Source organism: Malaclemys terrapin, chromosome 18 (genome assembly GCF_027887155.1).
Source record: "Malaclemys terrapin pileata isolate rMalTer1 chromosome 18, rMalTer1.hap1, whole genome shotgun sequence".
NCBI classification, from domain to species: Eukaryota; Metazoa; Chordata; order Testudines; family Emydidae; genus Malaclemys; species Malaclemys terrapin.
Genome location: NC_071522.1, coordinates 22436232 through 22455762, shown reverse-complemented (window position 1 = coordinate 22455762; position 19531 = coordinate 22436232). Strand labels below are relative to the sequence as shown.

Below are 19531 nucleotides of genomic sequence, written 5' to 3'. Positions count from 1 at the left end.
TCAGGGACAGGGGGGCAGGTGTATCGGGGTGGGACATCACACTTCTGAACAGGGGTTCGGATCCCTTGGGACCAGAATTGGAGGTGGGGTTGGGTGCAGGTGGCACAGTTACGTGGCATTGGCTGGGGTTGGCATGAGTTACCCCTTGAGAGGCTTTTGTTGATTTGGTGTCTCTTTAGGGGACAGCTAGATCCTGGTGGGGCCTCAGAGGCCTCCGGGGGGAGGAAGAAAAGGAGCCAGGAGCCACCATCAGACACTCCTGACCAGGGTACGCTTGCCCCCCATCTCTTCCTCCCCACATGGAGCCTGCAGCTCTATTTGTGGGGTCAGGGTGGGGTGAATGGCGGCACAGCAAGGAGGCCTGCCTGGGGCCCGTGGGCAGCGGGGAGTGGTGGTTTGGAGGATTAAAACGGCCTGGGGAAGGCATCTCAAAGGAGCTCTGTGCTGGGGCCGGGCTGTGTACGGGGTGCTGGGTTCAGACTCACTGTCTATTTCTGTTTGTCTGTTTAGACTGGTAGCCCTTCTGGTGTGGGCAGCACCCAGGAATGGCCCTGGTCCCGACTGGGCCTCTTGGCGCTACCGTAACCCAAATCAACACGAATATGAATGGTCCTGCTCGTCAGTCTGTGCCAGCACAAAGCCAGAGGCTATGGCTCCACCCTCCCTGATCGGACCCCGGATGGGCCCGCCCGGGCCTTGTGCAGCATAGACCCAGCTGAGTGGTTTGGCTGGGACCTCATTAACTCGGCCCTCCCTGGACGGGACACGAGGAGGGTCGGCTGGACCCGAGAGCAGCTCGCACAGAACTGAGCAGTGTCATCCCAGCTGGCAATGACCTCACCCAGCTCAGAAAAGACGGTTACTCACCGTTGTAACTGTTGTTCTTCGAGATGTGTTGCTCATATCCATTCCATTAGGTGTGTGCGCGCCGCGTGCACGATCGTCGGAAGATTTTCTACCCTAGCAACACCGGCGGGTCGGCTGTGGAGCCCCCTAGAGTGGCGCCTTCATGGCGCTGAATATATACCCCAGCCGACCCGGCGCCCCCTCAGTTCCTTCTTGCCGGCTACTCCGACAGTGGGGACGGGGGGCGGGTTTGGAATGGATATGAGCAACACATCTCGAAGAACAACAGTTACAACGGTGAGTAACCGTCTTTTCTTCTTCGAGTGCTTGCTCATATCCATTCCATTAGGTGACTCCCAAGCCCAACTTAGGTGGTGGGGTCGGAGTGAGACATTGCCGTGTGCAAAACCGCTGATCCGAAGGCAGCATCGTCCCTGGACTGCTGCACTAGTGCATAGTGAGCTGTAAACGTGTGGACTGATGACCAAACCGCCGCTCTACAAATGTCCTGTATCGGAACATGTGCCAGGAAAGCAGTCGAGGAGGCTTGGGCCCTCGTGGAGTGAGCGGTGAGGTGCGGTGCTGAGACACCTGCCAGGTCATAGCAAGTCCGGATGCAAGACGTAATCCAGGAGGATAGGCGCTGTGAGGAGACCGGTGAGCCTTTCATTCGGTCGGCCACTGCAATGAAGAGCTGCGTCGTCTTTCTAAAGTGCTTTGTGCGGTCAATATAGAAGGCCAGGGCCCTTCTTAAGTCCAGGGAATGCAGACGTTGGTCCTGGCGAGTGGCATGCGGTTTGGGATAAAAGACCGGGAGAAATATGTCCTGGTTGATATGAAATGGCGAAACCACCTTAGGGAGAAAGGCAGGATGTGGACGAAGTTGCACTTTATCCTTATGAAAAACTGTGTAAGGGGGCTCAGATGTCAGCGCCCTGAGTTCAGAAACGCGCCTTGCTGAGGTGATGGCTACGAGGAAGGCTGTCTTCCAGGATAGGTACAGAAGTGAACAGGTGGCCAGTGGCTCGAATGGAGGACCTGTGAGCTTGGAGAGAACCAGGTTGAGGTCCCACGTCGGGACGGGCTGACGTTGTTGTGGGTACATCCGGTCTAAGCCCTTGAGGAATCTAACGACCATCGGGTTAGAGAATACCGAGGACGCGAGTTCCCCTGGGTGAAAGGCCGATATAGCGGCCAGGTGAACCCTAATTGAAGATATCGCCAACCCCTGATGTTTTAGGGAGAGGAGATACTCCAAAATGAGAGGAATGGGTGCCTGCAACGGGGACGTGGCTCGTTGTTCGCACCAACAGGAGAACCGCTTCCACTTGGCCAGGTACGTGGTGCGTGTTGAGGGCTTCCTACTGCTCAGCAGAATCTGTTGGACAGAGTGCGAGCATTGCTGCTCTGCCTGGGTGAACCATGGAGCAGCCACGCCGTGAGGTGGAGTGATTGCAGGTCGGGGTGACGCAGCCGGCCGTGGTCCTGCGTGATGAGATCCGGATACAACGGAAGCGGGATCGGTGTCTGAACCGAGAGTTCCAACAGTGTGGTGTACCAATGTTGTCTCGGCCACGCTGGAGCGACCAGAATTACCTGTGCCTGGTCTCTGCGCAATTTGAGCAGTACCTTGTGGACCAGAGGAAACGGAGGGAAGGCGTAAAACAGGTGGTCTTTCCAGGGAAGGAGAAACGCATCCGAGAGGGAGCCCGGAGCTCGACCTTGTAGGGAGCAGAACACGTGGCACTTCCTGTTGTCTCGGGATGCAAACAGGTCTATCTGGGGAAACCCCCACCTCTGGAAGATGGAATGTATGATGTCCGGACGGATAGACCACTCGTGCATCTGGAAGGACCTGCTGAGTCGGTCCGCTAGAGTGTTCTGGACTCCAGGGAGGAACGATGCCGTGAGGTGGATTGAGTGGGCGATGCAGAAGTCCCACAGGCGAATGGCCTCTTGGCATAGGATTGACGAACGTGCTCCTCCTTGCTTGTTGATGTAAAACATGGCCGTGGTGTTGTCGATGAGAACTAACACACATCGGCCACGTAGGAGGTTGAGAAATGCCTGGCACGCCAGTCGTACCGCCATCAGTTCCCGAACATTGATGTGCAGGGCTAGCTGGGATGCAGTCCACAGGCCCTGGGTATGGTGTTCGTTGAGATGGGCGCCCCAACCCAGAGATGAAGCGTCTGTGACCAGGTGCAGAGAGGGTTGTGGGGCGTGAAATGGTATCCCCTCGCAGACCACATTGCGATCTAGCCACCAGGTGAGGGAGGCCAGGACCGAGTTCGGGACCGTGACCACCATGTTCAGACTGTCCCGATGTGGACGGTATATTGATGACACCCAGGTTTGAAGTGGGCGAAGCCGAAGTCTGGCATGCCTGGTTACGTACGTGCAGGAAGCCATGTGACCCAGCAGGGTAAGGCACGACCTCACCGTGGTCGTTGGGAAGGCCTGGAGTCCTTGAATGAGGCTCGTGATGGTGCCGAATCTGTTGTCTGGCAGGATGGCTTGTGCACGTCTGGAGTCTAGAACTGCGCCGATGAATTCTATTCTCTGGGTAGGTTCTAGAGTGGATTTGTCCTTGTTGAGTAGGATGCCCAACTCGTTGAATGTGTGCACTATTATGTGGACGTGAGCTTGAACTTGCTCCTTGGTGCGACTGCGTACCAGCCAGTCGTCTAGGTACGGGAACACCTGTATCCCTTGCCGACGAAGGTATGCTGCCACGACAGCCATACATTTCGTGAACACTCTTGGGGCCGAGGATAGGCCGAAGGGAAGGACTGCAAATTGGTAGTGCACTGTGTTTACCACGAATCGCAGGAAGCGTCTGTGAGGTGGGTAAATTGAGATGTGAAAGTATGCGTCTTTCATGTCGAGGGCGGCGAACCAGTCTCCAGGATCGAGGGAAGGGATAATGGCCCCCAAAGAGACCATGCGGAACTTCAACTTTACTACGAATTTGTTGAGTCCGCGCAAGTCCAAGATGGGCCGCAGACCTCCCTTGGACTTGGGGATCAGGAAATAACGGGAATAAAATCCCCTGCCCCTTAACTCTATCGGAACCTCCTCTATGGCCCCCATGGCCAGGAGCGTAGAAACCTCCTGAATAAGAAGTTGCTCGTGAGAAGGGTCCCTGAAGAGGGACGGGGAAGGGGGGTGGGAGGGGGGGATAGAAGAAAATTGGATAGCGTATCCCCTCTCCACCGTGCGGAGGACCCAACGGTCCGAAGTTATAAGGGACCAAGCACGGTGGAAGTGGGAGAGGCGATCCCAAAAGGAGGGGGTTGGATCCTGGGGGATGACTGGGGCGCCGTCCTCGACCGCACCTTCAAAAGTTCTGCCTGGGGCCTGAAGGTGGTCTAGGTGGCCCCTGGTTCTGGCCGGGTTGAGGGCCGGTCCACCTTCTTCTACCACCTCGCCCTCGCCTCCTGGCCGAGTCCTGTCTCTGACGAGGTGGGGGGGGGTAGAAGCGCTGAGGCTGCGGCCTAAATGGCCTGCGCTGAGGGCCCACAACATGCATCCCCAGGGAGCGCATGATTGTTCTCGAGTCCTTTAGGCTCTGCAGGCGAGAGTCCGTTTTGTCTGAGAACAATCCGTGTCCCTCAAAGGGGAGATCCTGTAGGGTTTGCTGCAGCTCCGGAGGCAAACCCGAGACCTGAAGCCAGGAGATCCTACGCATAGCGATACCCGAAGCCAGGGTCCTCGCAGCTGAGTCTGCTATGTCCAAGGAGGCCTGCAAGGAGGTCCGAGCCACCTTCTTGCCCTCCTCTACCATGGCTCCAAACTCTTCCCTGGACTCTTGGGGAATCAGCTCCTTAAACTTCCCCATAGAGTTCCAGGAGTTGAAACTGTAGCGGCTCAGCAGCGCCTGTTGGTTCGCTGCTCTAAGTTGTAGCCCTCCGGCTGAGTAAACCTTACGGCCAAACAAATCGAGCCGCTTAGCCTCTTTTGATTTAGGCGCTGCAGCCTGCTGGCCGTGGCGCTCTCGTGCGTTCACTGATTCCACCACCAGTGAACACGGTTGGGGGTGGGTATACAAGTACCCATAATCCTTAGACGGGACAAAGTATTTCCTTTCCACCCCTCTCGCTGTGGGTGGGATAGAGGCAGGAGTTTGCCATATCGTATCCGCATTCATTTGAATCGTGCGGATCAGGGGTAACGCTACCCTCGATGGGGCATCCGCTCCAAGGATATTCACGATCGGGTCGTGAACCTCCACTATCTCCTCCGCCTGCAGGTCCATATTACGGGCCATCCTGCGCAGAAGATCCTGGTGAGCCCGAAGATCTATTGGAGGCGGGCCTGTGCACGATGTGCCCGCCACTGCCTCATCGGGAGAAGAAGAGGAAGATGCCTCCGGTGGAACAGGATCCAAGGGCTGGTCCTGGTCTCCCTGTTCCTGGGCTGGAGCATCACCTGTGCCTGGGTCCAGGGTGTCAGGTGGTGCGGACCCAGAGGCCTCCATGCCCCCTGGCGGAGGCCGAGAGATGGTGGACTCCGGGGCCCCTCTGACGGAGTGACCGGAGCGAGAGGTCGACGCAATTGGAGCCCCTTGCGCCTGATGGTACGCCCACGGGGTCCAGAACGACCAGTGAGATGGGCCATGAGCAGGGTCCTCTGCTACCTCCTGCCAATGGCCTATGTCCTGCTCCTCGGCTTGACCCTGAGGGGGGTATGCCGATCTCGATACTTCCTCAGAGGAGCGGGACACCGATCTCGATGGCCATGGCGGTGCCGAGTGCGTCGAGACGAATCCCGTGGGATGTGGTGCCGCACGGTGCCGGTCCGGGGATGTTCTATCTCCACGCGGTGCCGGCGATCGGTGCCGGGACCGCGACCGGTGCCGATGACCTCGTCGGTGCCGGGAGTCGGATCTGGACCTCGACGAGGACCTGGAGTATGCCCGGTGCCGGGAGCGGCCTCTCGACGTCGAGCGTCGACCGTAGCGGTGCCGAGAGCTACGTCTCGACGTTGATCGGTGCCGACGATCATATCGGTGCCGAGACGTAGAGCGGTGCCGCGAAGAAGATCTTGGCCGCGAGTACGACCGGTGCCGAGACGATATTCGGTGCCGGGACTGCGAGCGGCGTGGGGACCTGCTTCGGGACCTGGAGCGGTGCCGAGGTTCCAGTCCTTGTGGAGGGCGCATCAAGGCAGGTTTCCCCCTCGACTGGACCGGGCGAGTCAGCGGTGCAGTCGGTGCCGGTGGTTGAGGCGGTGCCGGCTCCGTGAGAGCTATTAAGTCTCTCGCCGCCGCGAAGGTCTCTGGAGTCGACGGTAGGCACTGTATCACCGCCGGCCTCGGTGGAGACGCTATCTGCACCGGACTCAACGGCTTCGGTGCCGGAGTCGACGGTGCTGGAGGCACCTGTTTCCTTTGCTCCACCGGCGGACGCGGCTCTACCCCCGGCACTGGGGGAGCCGGCGTCTTCGGCACGGACGTCCCCGTCTTATGGGCTTTTTTATGCCCCGGGGATAATGATCGGCGCCGAGGCACTGCTTGCGGTGCCGACGAGGTCCGGTGCCGGGGAGGCTTGTCTGACGCCACTCGCGTGGTCGTCAAAGCCGGTGCTGCCGGTGCACTGCGCACCGAGGTGCTAGGCGCCGGGGTCTGGCCCGTAGAGGGAGTGTCCGGGCTAAGTGCCGCCTCCATCAGGAGTTGCCTGAGCCGAAAGTCCCGCTCCTTCTTGGTCCTTGGTCTGAAGGCCTTACAGATCTTGCACTTATCTGTTTGGTGGGACTCTCCCAGGCACTTCAGACAGGAGTCGTGCGGGTCGCTCGTGGGCATAGGCTTCGCGCAGGAGGCGCACTGCTTGAAGCCGGGAGCGTTGGGCATGAGCCCGGCCCCGCGGCCGGGGAAGAAAGGGGGAGACGACCCCCTTAATCCCCTGAGCTACTTAGAACAACTATAACAACTTTTTTAAAACTATTTAACTATTTAACTATAAACACTATAACTATAACTGCTAATAACCAACAAAGCTAGGGAGAGTGGAGAACAGCTAAGCAGCGCTCCACAGTTCCAACGACCGTCAGGGGCGGTAAGAAGGAACTGAGGGGGCGCCGGGTCGGCTGGGGTATATATTCAGCGCCATGAAGGCGCCACTCTAGGGGGCTCCACAGCCGACCCGCCGGTGTTGCTAGGGTAGAAAATCTTCCGACGATCGTGCACGCGGCGCGCACACACCTAATGGAATGGATATGAGCAAGCACTCGAAGAAGAACTTCTGATCCGTTTGGATCCAAACAGCCTGATGCCGTTGGGACCAGAACATTCCAGAACGATTTAAACCACAACCGTCTGGTGCCACTTGGATCAAACCCTTGGCTCAGGTCAATCGTGATCCTGTCTCTGCTGCCTGCACTGTGAGATCTGGGGATTTAGCAGAAGAATTGGACCAGAACCGCCATCCCTTCCCCAGCAGAGACCCGGACCTTCTGGCTGGTGCTGGGACAGAGAATCCAGGAGGTTTCGAGGACTGTGACAGGCACCAGCCTTGGCCCGAGTCCCCAGAGCCAGGACCATGGCGCACAGCCAATTGCTTCCTGCTGACGCCCCAGAGATGAATCCTGGAGCTGCCCAGGAGGGGTCAGGTGAGCAGGTCGTTCCCTGGGCCCACAGGACACTCGCGAGAGAGACTGGCAGGGGTCCTAGGTCAAGGATGAACTCGAATTCTCTCTCTGCCTGGCCCAGGGAGGTCTCAGAGGGGGAGGGGGAGAGAAACAGAGACTCCACCAGGGCACAGTGGGGGAAACAGACTCCAAGTGGGGAGAGACAGAGCCCTCTAAATGGGTAAATGGAAAAGAGGAAGGGGGAGACACAGACCCCCCCCCCAGAGGTGAAGGAGACACCAGGAAGAGGAGAAATCTGGGGGCACAAAATGGCTCTTCCATGTAGAGACACCAGTGCAGAGTCCTGGGCCCTTGGGCTAACGAGCCTAAGCCAGGGGCCTTGGAGATGGGCACAGCCAGGTCTCAGGCTGCTCCTGGTAACCATGCCAGGGTCAGATGTCAGGGCTGGGGCAGACCAATGGGGCAGAGTGTCCATTCCTCCCCAGGGCCAGGGCAGCATCGGCACCGACAGGACGTTGTCTAGGGCTCTGTCCAACCTAGTTGCCAATGTGCCAAGCGAGGGGGCTCTGGCCCTTCCCTGGGCACAGCGTGTCAGATCCCTGACTGGTCGCTCCCCTGATATTCGTACTCATGGTGTTCCCTTCCCCACCCCCTCCCCCTGCCCATGCGGGGTCCCTTTGGGCCTGGGACACAGGGCTGGGAGTTGGAGGGGGACGCACCACAGTAGGCGATGGCCGCAGGAGTTGGGCTTTCATTCTGCTTTCAGAATTACAGAGATCAGGGGAGTCGCCCCCTCGTCAGGGGGTCTCTGCCGGGAGCCCCGTTCCTGAGGAAACGGCGGAGCAGAGGGTCTCTACCTCTGCAGGCCCCAGGGACCCAAGCCAGCAGACCTCCACGGCCACATCCGTCACCAGCCACTCCTCCGCCCGCAGTGTGCAGCCTGGGGCCTCCAACCGCCTGTGTGCGCAGCCCCCAGATCCACCCGGCGCCGGCGTGAAGAGAAAGCGCTCGGCACGTGTCAGAGAGGCTGAGGGTGAGGGAGAAGAAAAGACCCTTTTCTACATGCAGGTCAGGGTCGTGAACGGCGTCTCGGTGGCCTGGGAGACGGGGGCCGGCCTTGGAGCCATTAGGAAGCGCCCCCGCATCTTTAAGGCCAATTACATCGGAGGAGAAAGTTTTGCTGGCTCGGACCGGAGCAGCTCCCACACCAGGTCCGACCTGGAGGACGTGGACCCCGAGCTGGGGGACGTGGACCCCGAGGCAGAGAGCGACGCTGGGGGACCAGCGGAGGAGGCTCCGCAGCAGCCGATGGGAGCGCCCCCTGAGTGGCTCCTCACCCCCGAGCAGGGCCTGCGCTGCCTGGCCTGCTGCCGAGTCTTCCCCAGCCTGGAGGCCCTGACCCAGCATGCGAAGCAGGGGCTGCGCGAAGGCTTCAGCTGCCGCGTCTACTACCGGGTGCTGGGGCAGCTCAGGGCGGGAGAGCCGCCCCGGAAGAGACGGCGACGTGGGGGCCGGGAGTGCAGCAAGTGTGGGGGAGAGATACGGCGCCCACGCAAGGTTGCCAGATAGGCCTGGCAAGGACACGCCGGGGGAGCCCAGCTGCTGGCTGAGACCGGAGACGACTCTGCCAGCGGGTCCGGGCACACACGCCAGTCGCTGCCCCCGGCTAGGAAGCCCTGCCCACTGCCGGCTTCCCAGCCGGACCCAATCTCCACGTGACGCCAGGACAACGAGCTCTGGGACTCGCCGAGATACGCCCGGACCCCTGCTTGGGAAACGCAGCACTACGAGCATCAGGGCTGAGAACTGGCAGCTCCAGCAGTGCCAGGCCAACGGCATCCCAGCCCAGCGCGCCAGATCCGCACCAGGCTCCCCGCCGGGGCCAACAGGCCGAACCGGAGCTGCCAGGCTCCGCAGCAAGGCCCTGCCGGATGCCAGCAGAGCTCAGGACAGCAACGCCGAGCCCCACCCCTCCATTGGGCCGTGGCCGCACCCGACCCAGCCACCAGGGACGGGGAAAGAACTGACGAAACCAGCCAGCCTTCTCCCTGCCGGGACCCAGCCTAAAGCCTTGGCCACCACCCAGAGGGCTGGAGGGTCGGTAGCAGAGCCACATCCTTAGAGACCCACACGGACTCCGGCCCATCGACAGGAGGCAGGTGATGAGAAGATAGGGTTACCATATTTTGTGCCTCCAAAAGGAGGACACTCCACGCGGCCCCGGCCCCGCCCTCAGCCCCGCCCACGCCCCAACTCCGCCCCTTCCCAAAAGTCTCCGCCCCCTCCCCTGCTTCCCGCGAACATTTGATTCGTGGGAAGCCTGAAGCAGGTAAGGGGGGTGTGGGGGGGGGAGGAGGCGCGGCCCAGGCTGGCCCCCCAGCGGCTCCAGCCTGGGTCGGCTCCGGCCCTGGGGTGCCGGCCCTGGCCGACCATCCCCGGCCCGCCCAGAACTGCCGGCCCCTGGGCCCCCGGCCGAGCACCCCCGGCCCAGCCCTCGGGTCCCCGGCCCAGCAGCCCTGGCCCGCCCAGCAGCCCCGGGCCCCTGGCCCACCCAGCACCGCCGGTCCCCGGCGGACCAGCGCACCCCCTGGCGGCCCGGCACCGCCGGCCCCCAGCGGCCCGGCGCACCCCCCGGTGGCCTGGCGCACTCCCCGGCCACCCAGCACCGCCGGCCCCCGGCGGCCCGGCACACCCCCCGGCCGCCCGTCACCGCCGGCTCGGCGTACCCTCCGGCCCCGGGCCAGCCCCTGGCCCAGGATTTTCCCGGACAAGTTTGGCTTTTTGGGATTTCCCCCCGGACGGGGATTTGAGTCCCAAAAAGCCGGACATGTCCGGGAAAATCCGGACGTATGGTAACCCCATGAGAAGACGTCTCTCTGCAGCATCCCCAGAGACGGACGCACAGGACGGCTACGACCAACAGCCCCTGAAGGTTGAGCCGTGGCCTCTGCCGCCATGGAGCAAGGAGCTGGGAGCGCGCCCCGCCGGCACAGACATCAGCTAAGTGACTTACTGCAGGGTTCTCCTCGGGGGGGCGGGGGCCTAGGCTCCCGCAGCGACTCAGGGGCTTGTGAGCTAGGGCAGGTAGCTAAAGGGTCTGGGCAGGGGGATGGATGGGAGGAAGGGGGGTGTGGGCGGCGGTCAGGGGGCTGGATGGGAGGAAGGGGGGTGTGGGCGGCGGTCAGGGGGCTGGATTGGAGGAAGGGGGGTGTGGGCGGGGACTAGATGGACCTTGTGCTGCTGACCAGGAAACTGAGGCACGAAGAGGCAAAATGACTCAACCGAGATCACAGAACCCCTTCCATGCAAAACAGCAACTAACCTGGGAAGGGAAGCAGCGTGTGTGACCATCAGAACATCCCCCGTTTAGTTTGGCTACTAAGGAGCACAGCCTTAACCCCCTGTTCATATGTTACATTCCATGCAGCTTCCATTCTTATCAAGGGCACGAAGCCCTGTCGGAGGCAGTGTCACCTAGTGGATACAGCCCTGGACTAAGCTGCAGGACACCTGGGTTCTAGTCCTGGCACGAGCCAGCTGTGTGACTTTGGGCATGTCACTTCCCCGCTGCGTGCCTTAGTTTCCCTGTTTGTACAAAGGGAACACTGACCTGCACTGTAAAGCTCTTAGCGATCTATGGATGAAAAGTGCTATATCACAGCGAGGGATTAGTATTAATTCCTTTTCTCTTCCTCCCCGTTGTGAGCCCCAGCTACTGCCATGAAGACCCCTGTGTTCCAGAAAGAACGTCAACCAGATGCTTCCCGAGTGACCTACTCAGGGTGCCACTTGCCCCCATCCGGCCAGGAGGTAAATATCAGAGTGTGGCCGACGTACCGGGTTGACCAAAACAATCGCTTGCCCTTTATCCACAAACCTGATGATTCTCAGATCTAGTTTTTGGTCTCCACCAACCGTCCCGCTTGGTAGCAGAGTTTTAGTAGCAGAGGCTGTAGTGAGGACTCGCAGGGCTAAGATCATGCTAAAAACACTGTGAAACATTCATATATCAACCTAAAGGAACAGAGTGCATTGTGGGATATGTTGGCCTTGCCTATCTTTATCATGTGTGCAACTTCCTGGGGGATAGGGTGACCAGACAGCAAATGTGAAACATCGGGACTGTCCCTATAAACCTATGTAAGAAAAAGACCCCAAAATTGGGACTGTACCTATAAAATCGGGACAACTGGTCACCCTACTGAGGGAGGGAGCGGGGGTTGTTTGCAAATTAGCAAATAACCAAACAACAATAGTCACTCCCCGAATTAACGAGGTTTGGCTAGACAGTTACTAAGGGGCAGATGGCGCTAGGTGCCGCTGTTGGCTAATGGTGATATCTGTAGCAGTGAGACCTTTCTGTACTTCCACAGGGCTGGGCTAGCAAGGACTTGGCCCTGCAGGCAGCAGGTAGGTGCTTTGGCAGAGCTGGGGCAGGGAGGAGGGAGCAGAATTGGACTGGCAGGGGATACTCCAACCTCGGACAGAGGTGCATTGGCAGAGCGGGTGGGAGCTGTGCTGGAGTGGCTGGGAGCGTGGCAGGCCATGCTCATGGTGTATGGACCGGTCCGTGTGGGGGGACCACAGATTGCAATAGCACAAGATGTTGCAGGTCCGATTGAGATGTGTTGTCAGAGCTGGGGGAGGCAAGTGCCCACAGCAGCAGCCCCGCAGCATCGTGCCTGGGCCCAGGCAGCTCTGTCAGCCTCCTGCCTTCAAGAGACCCGATTTCACTCCAAAGAGGAGAGCATTTCCGGAACAAGCGCCTTCGTTCCCAGCCCGCTCACAGTAACTGCCCTGGCCGCATGGCTGCCTGCCATGAGCAGAGTCTGGGTGTGACGCTGCATTTCTTAAGGGACCCTGCCTCACAGCTCTCTCTCTGTTCACAGAGTGACACTCGCACAGGGGAAGGGCCCGGAAGGAAGTCTGCCTTGATACAGTTTGCGTCCAGGTTGCGGGGCAGACACAGCAGGAGCTGACCACATCCCCAGCTTCACACTCCCCATTCTTATAGCACCGCCGGGTCCTTTGTTAAGGTCAGACGTCGGCAGCCGAAAAGGAGCTTTACATCTTCTATCACCAGAATCTCATTCAAACAGGAAAACAACGAAAGGCAGAAGGCAAACTTTGAGCCCTCTTTGAATTCCTCCTGGTGGTTTGACGCAAAGCAGTCACACTGAAGGCAACAATTCTCCATTCTTCAGTAGGGGACCAATCCTGTGACGTGCTGAGGGCACTTAACGGCACTCAGGAACCTTTCAGGATCAGGCCCCATAATTCCATATGCCAGGCTATTATCATGTAACGTTTATACTGCATTGGTGCCTAGAGGCCAGCCAGGCCTGGGGCCAGTTGTGCTGGGGACTCCAACAGACAGAGCTAGTGTCTTCCTAGATGCAAACCACACATGCCCATGGGCTGAAATCAGAGCACATGGAAAAAGCTAACGTTAACGTGGTATCAAAGCATCACTCCAACTAGTAGAGACATTGTCTACACCCAGTGGTCTCTGGTACCCATTTGTGATACACTGCATGCACAGAAGGGAAGAAGGGAGGTTAGTTCTGTGGGACAGTGAAGAACAGAGGAGATATGTGGATTTTTTTCATGAATTGTCTATTTGATTGCAATCATGAAATCTGCCACACGGATGCAAGGAGTTAACTCAGTCCTAGTTGGTTTTGTTGTGCGGAGGGTCCTCACGGTGTTTTTGTTTTGTTTTTTTGTTTGGCTGGGCAGCGTTTGAGCGTTTGGGTTTTTTTGTTGTTGTTGTTGTTGTTTCGGCCGGGCAGCGCGGGGGGGGTTTCGGTGGCACGACACTGCGGGGGTTGGGGCTTTGGGTGGCCCGGCCCGGCCCAGTGCTCCGGGGGTTTGGGCAGCCTGGCGCAACGGTAGGGGGCGGGGGGTTGGGCGGCCCGGCACGGCGCTGGGGGGGGCGCGGGGATTTGGGCAACCCAGCGAGGTGCTTGGGGGGGGCGGGAGTTTGGGTGGCCCGATGCAACGCTCGGAGGGGCGGGGGTTTGTGCGGCGAGCTGCTCTGGGGGGGGCGTGGGGGTTTGGGCAGCCCGGCCCGGCGCTCTGGGGGGGGCGGGGATTTGAGCGGTCCAGTGCGGCGGCTGGGGGGGGCCACGGGGGTTTGGGCGGCCCGGCACAGCGCTGGGGGCGGGCACGGGGGTTTGGGCAACCCAGCAAGGCGCTCGGGGGGGCGGGGGTTTGGGCGGCCCGGTGCAACACATGGGAGGGGCGGGGGTTTGTGTGGCGAGCTGCTCGGGTGATGGCAGGGGTTGGGGCGGCCCGGCCCGGCGTGCGGGGGGAGGGAGCGGGGGTTTGGGCGGCCTGGCGCTCGGGTCGGGGCGGGGGTTTGGGCGGCGCGGCGCTGGGGAGGGCGGAGGTTTGAGCGGCCCGGTGCGGCAGCTGGCGGGGGGGGACACGGGGGTTTGGGCGGCCCAGCGCGGCACTGGGGGTGGGGCGCGGGGGTTTGGGCAACCCAGCGAGGCACTCGGCGGGGGGGGGGGGTTTGGGCGGCCCGGCATGGCGCTTAGGGGCAGGCGGGGGTTTGTGCGGCCCGGCCCGGTGCTTGTGGGGGGCAGGGGCTTCGGCGGCCCGGCGCTCACAGAGGGGAGCGGGTGTTTCGGCGGCCCGGCGAAGCGCTCGGGCGGGGGTTGGGCGGCGTGGCGCTCGGGGGGGCTGGGTTTGGGCGGCCCAGCGCAGTGCTGGGGGGTGTTACGACAGGGCGGCGCTCTTCTTTTTTGCCTGGGGCTGCAAAAAGTTCGAGCCGGCCCTGCCTGAAGCTTACAGAGAAGCAGGGTCTGCAGAGAAAGAGACTGTTAGTGGCCCCAGAAGAGCTGGGGTACCAGGGCTAAGTCGGGCCTCCCTAATTCTGGAGGGAAATTGTCTACATGGTAAGTTAGAGCGCAGCAAGTTAGCGTGCTCCAGATTCACACCCTGGCTTGCTGTGCACTAACTCGCCCTGTGGACAAACCCTGAGAGAGGTGCAGCTCATCCCTGAACCGGGACAGGAACAAACTATCAACTTCCACCCTTTCCGTTTACGGACACTGGTCCAAAATTTTCCATTGCAAGATTTTTCAAGTTGAGAGAAAATGGCCTTTTTGTAGCAAAAAAATCCATTTTCACCTGCACTGTTTGGGGGGGTGTAGCAATGTGGGACTCACCCCTGCGGCACCTCCTGCTGGTCATCTCAGGGAATTACCTCGCCAGCCTCCGGAGCGCCCCCTGCAGGCCAGTGATCCGCCTTACCGCTGGCCCCGTGTCCCTCCCAGACCCCTGTGCCCTTTTATCTGGGGTGCTGCCCCCTGGCAATGCCCCCACACTCTGCCTCTGGGTCTCCCCTCTCTGGGGAACCCCCAACCCTCTAATCCCCACCTTGCCTCACTCTGGGCTACTGCCAGTCACCAACTAGCCCCCGCGCCCTGGGGCGGGCTGCAGTGTCAGCCACTCATCATAGGCAAGGTCAGGTCTGGACCTGCTGCCTCTCTCTGCAACCCAGTGCCTCTATGGGGCCTTGAATAGGGTTACCATACGTCCGGTTTTTCCCGGACATGTCCGGCGTTTTGGTAATCAAACCCCCGTCCGGGGAGAATTTCCAAAAAGCCGAACATGTCCGGGAAAAAAACTCCCAGCTTTGCCGGCATCCCTGGCTTACCCTAGAGCAGGCTCCGGCGACTGCTGCTGCTCCCTGACTCCTCAGCTCTGTGCAGCTGAAGAGCGGAGATGCCCGAGTGCTACCGGCTTCACGATTTGCCGGGCAGCCCCCAGACCTCCAGACCCTGTCCCCGGCCGGGCGCTTCCCCTCGCGGACTCCGGCTGCGCTGGGGAAGTGCCCGGCCGGGGGCACAGTGGGTCTGGAGGTCTGGGGGCTGCCTGGCAAACCGTGAAGCCGGTAGCGCTCGGCAGCTGTTTCGTGTGGCTGGGAGGGAGGAGGGGGAATGCAGGGCGCTCAAGGGAGGGGGCGGAGTTGGGGCGGGGACTTTGGGGGAGGGGCGGAGTTGGGGCAGGGAAGGGGCGGAGTTGGGGCGGGGACTTTGGGGGAGGGGTGGAGTTGGGGAGGGGAAGGAGTGTCCTCTTTTTTAAAACCTTAAGTATGGTAACCCTAGCCTTGGACAAGGCCCTGCAGCCTGGGGAGTTGTCAGCCTGGAGCTCCCCAGCCCCTCTGGCCTTTCCCCAGCCCTGCCTCACTCTAGGCACCTCTAGGTAGGCCCCCCCCCCCCCGCCCGGCCCGGCCCGGCTTCCCTGGAGGCAGAGAGAGTCTGTCTGCTCCTGGCCCACTGTCCTCTTATAAGGGCAGGCTGTCTCTGCTACACTCCTGCATTTCTCATCCGAGCTCTGGCTTCTCTTGAGAGCCTGCTGCTCTCGGCAGGTGCCGCGTGAGATTATGACGCTAGCAGACCAGGTGCCATCTCATGCCCAGGTCCCCCTGTCTCCGCTGAAGACAGCCAAATACAGAGCTGGAAACAGTCTTGCTCCCCTGTGTATTAGTGTTGTTAAAACAGTTATTCGAATTATAAGAATGTGTTTAGCGTTTAGACTGCATTAAATGCGTGTGAGTTGCTGCAGCTTTAATCTAATGTGTAACATCTGTATCCTATATGGCAAGGTAGTATTTGAGCAGTTATATTGTAAGCCTCTGTAACTGTATAAATAACCTGACTGGAGAGAGAGATTAACTCGTGTGATGGACGGATCTGCAACTGAAGGTGTTACATCCTGCTTAGCAAGAAAGGCCCATGGACACCAGATGGACTATTGTGGACAAAGGACAAAAGACTTTGTTGCTCCGCTCTTCCCCCGCCCCCCCCCAATGAAGATGAGTCATGCAATTGGATTCCTCACATCAGTTGAGGTTGCAGCTCAGAGCACATGAGAGGAGGGGGATAAAACCCCTAACAAGGAGGCGCTGATTATCTTTGTGCTGCTTGGAGTCTGGGGGGCAAGGTTTGTTAGGCATAAGCAAGAGATCCCCAGTTGCTTAGTCTTAAAGGACATGTAGAGCTTGCTTATTATAGACTTTTATTAGCTTTTGAAACTTAAGATTGTAACTCATTTGTGCGTGTATGTTTACCTGCATTAACCTTGTAAATAACCCTCTAGTTTCCTTTTCCTATTAATAAATCCCTATATAGTTTATTATAGGATTGTCTACAAACGTTGTCTTTGGTATGAGATTTAAGGTACAATTGACCTGGGGTAAGTGACTGATCCTTTGGGACTGGGATTAGCCTGAATATTGCTGCGTCTGACGAAGTGGGTATTCACCCACGAAAGCTTATGCTCCAATACATCTGTTAGTCTTAAAGGTACTACAGGACTCTCTGTTGCTTTTTACGGAATGTCGCTGTGATTCTTGGTGTAAGGCACCATCTATCACAAGGGTAGCTCACCTGCGTGGCAAGACAGATTGGAGTATTCACGGGGACTGTCTGTGACTCCATGGTTAGGCTTTTTTAGCGCCTGAGGAGTTTGCACTTGATGATTGGTTGGTGAAATCTAAGTGGAGACCTCACAGCCAGTTTGGGGTTTGTGCCCTGGGGTTGGTACGCACGCTCTTGGGGCCCGGCAGGCAGCATGACAGAGATTAGCTGTAGGGGTAACAGTTTACAGAGGTGCTGAGACGGGTTTTCTAACCTTAGCAGTAGATGGGGCTGTGACCGCAGCATGGCTCAGCCCAGGCATTCGAGCACCACTAGTCAGCCTGGCTTCAAAACCATGAGATTTTTTTCCTAAAGTTACACCTGTCTCCCAGTAGCAATCCACGTGAGGCTAACGCGGCTAAGCCACTGGGCCACTCTTCAACCTCAAAGATTTGAAAAGGACGTCCCGAAGCCTTGAAAACCACCACTGGGACTGGGTCACGTTAACCAATGGCTGGCAAAAGGCCAGTGAGAGGAACCACGTGGAAGCTGGATTACATATGAATCAGCATGTCTGGCCAGGGCAGCGCGTCATGTTTAGAGATTAGCTACTGACTTTACCGACCCAATGGCACGTGGCTTTGAAAAGCCACAGGGGAACTAAAGTCCCAGAGCTTGTCTGCAGGGGGAGATTCACTGGCATTATCATACCAGTATACTTATAGTGGATCAGGATGTGAACTGAACTAAACTTGAATTAAGGCCAATTTTATTCCAAATTAGAGTGTGAACATAGGGGATTAATCCAGTTTAACTAATCCAGTTTTAATTCACACCTTTACTGGATCCAGATTAATGTTCCTGTGTAGACGAGGCCCAAGATAGAAGCAAATGAGCTGCCAGGCTTCAAATACAGTAATGAGAGATCCTTAAAGTCCCTCCTGGAAAATCTAGCTTTGATTTTGAGTAAGATAATGGCAGAAATAATGCGTGGAGGCCTCAAGGATGATGGGACCATGAGCAAACGACAGCGCTGGGGTTAGGTGAGACAGGCCGTGGTCACAGCTGAGGAGGCGGTCAAGATTTCATACAGTGACGTGGTTTTGAAGGCCCATCTTCAGACACATGCAAGCGGCCTTATTTTCAGTGCTTATTTTCACCCTCGGAAAATCGGGCCTCTTTAAACTGTGTCCAGTTGGGGCCCAAAATTCAAGGGACCCAAAATCGCTGGGCACTTTTGAAAGTCTTGGCTGGGAGTCTGAGCCAATCGTGCCCAGGGATTAAAAGCGGCGCTGGGCCCTGTGCTAAGAGGTGCCACAGCAGGCTGATGGGACTCAGAGGTGGCATCGCGAGAACCTCTGAACAGAGGGGAAGTGCCGCATGGTGACTTGCTCTCCCTCTCAGATACCACTGGCAACATTAGCCATCCCGAGAGAGTTCATAGTGTTCTACAGGGATGTGTATTGTACAGTGTTGGAGCCCACCTCCCCTCGTGACATAGGGCAGGGGATAAACGGCAGGACACCACAGCAGCAGCGGGGGCCAAGCTGGGAGGGGTGGGTAGCCCCAGGGAGGAGAGAGAGCGGAAGGAGAGCTGGAGCCATGGGCAGAGAACTGAGATCCCGCCTGAGACAGTGAGGGAACGCAGGGCGCGCTCTCAGGAGTTGCCCTGTCTCTCGAGGGACATCCACGCCTTGGCAGCTGTAGATCTACCTTCTGTGAAAGCAGGTGAGCCTGTGGGTGCCAGGGAGAGCCCGGACGGCAGAGGTGGGAGAGGAGAGCGCTGGCGGGTGGAGAGGGGGGTTGCATTGCAATAAACCACCAGAGAATGACTTGCTCACAGACCTATAGGTAGCAGAGCCAGGGACTGGGGCAGCAAAGGGTCCTCACTTGCGGGGACGGGAGAGTCTGGCTCTCGGGGTGAGTGTGGTGGGTCCTGGCCTCCTGCCCCTGGTTCCACGCACAGCCTGGCTGGTTGCTGGTCTCCCTGGGGCGGGGAGCTGGAGGGATGCTGGAATCAGAGGCAGATGGGTGACCGTCACCGCCTGGCAGCCCCCTGCAGAGCCCCAGGAAAGCCAGCAGTGCCCGGCCCTAGGGCAGGAGAGGCCAGTGGGCAGCTAGTGACCCTGTGCTGGAGGAGCTGAGCTGGCCGGTGGCGGCAATGCTGCGGAGAGGCAGGGATGGGGCTCTCAGAGTCTGCTGCTCTGCTGGTCAGTCTCTCCAGGGGAGCAGAGCCGTGGACTGGGGACCTGGCTAGCAGGGGCGTAGCCAGGTTCTAGGAGCAGGGGGAGCGAACACACACAAAATGGCGCCACCCGCTGCCAAATGCTTCAAGATGCTTAGAGAGAAGCATACGTACAAAGTACTATCACGAAGGACCCGTGTCATATCCTTGTAAGTGCCCCCTGCTGGCCACCCGCTAACATTGCTGTGAGGGGCATTCCAGGCTATGAGCGCTTTATCCCTGGGATAAAGAACAGAATCCAGCCGCTGCCCCAATCTCGGGGTCCCTGGGCCCACCCTTAGGGCACAGACTTTGGTGCATGTTGGAAGCTGCTATCCAGCTACCTAGTCCCTCTGGTTGCATCCCTGACCCCCCTGAGTTCCTGATATTTAAACACACCTCTCTCCCAGAACTGCAAAAGGTGTGATGCGTCAGTTTTAGCATTGAACCCCTCGGGGGCAGGCAGTAGTGGTGAAGAGCGAGACACTTTCCTGAGACTCTA

At 58.9% G+C, this 19531-nt stretch overlaps 1 protein-coding gene across 1 annotated transcript; it reads left to right on the top strand.

The window, feature by feature from the left end:
- Positions 1-7385: 7385 nt before the first annotated feature.
- LOC128825863 (protein FAM170B-like) lies at positions 7386-9003 on the top strand. The gene is made up of 2 exons (XM_054008700.1): positions 7386-7455; positions 8201-9003. Exons 1-2 carry the CDS (start codon positions 7386-7388, stop codon positions 9001-9003), a joined length of 873 nt encoding a protein of 290 aa, XP_053864675.1.
- The last annotated feature ends 10528 nt before the right edge of the window (positions 9004-19531 follow it).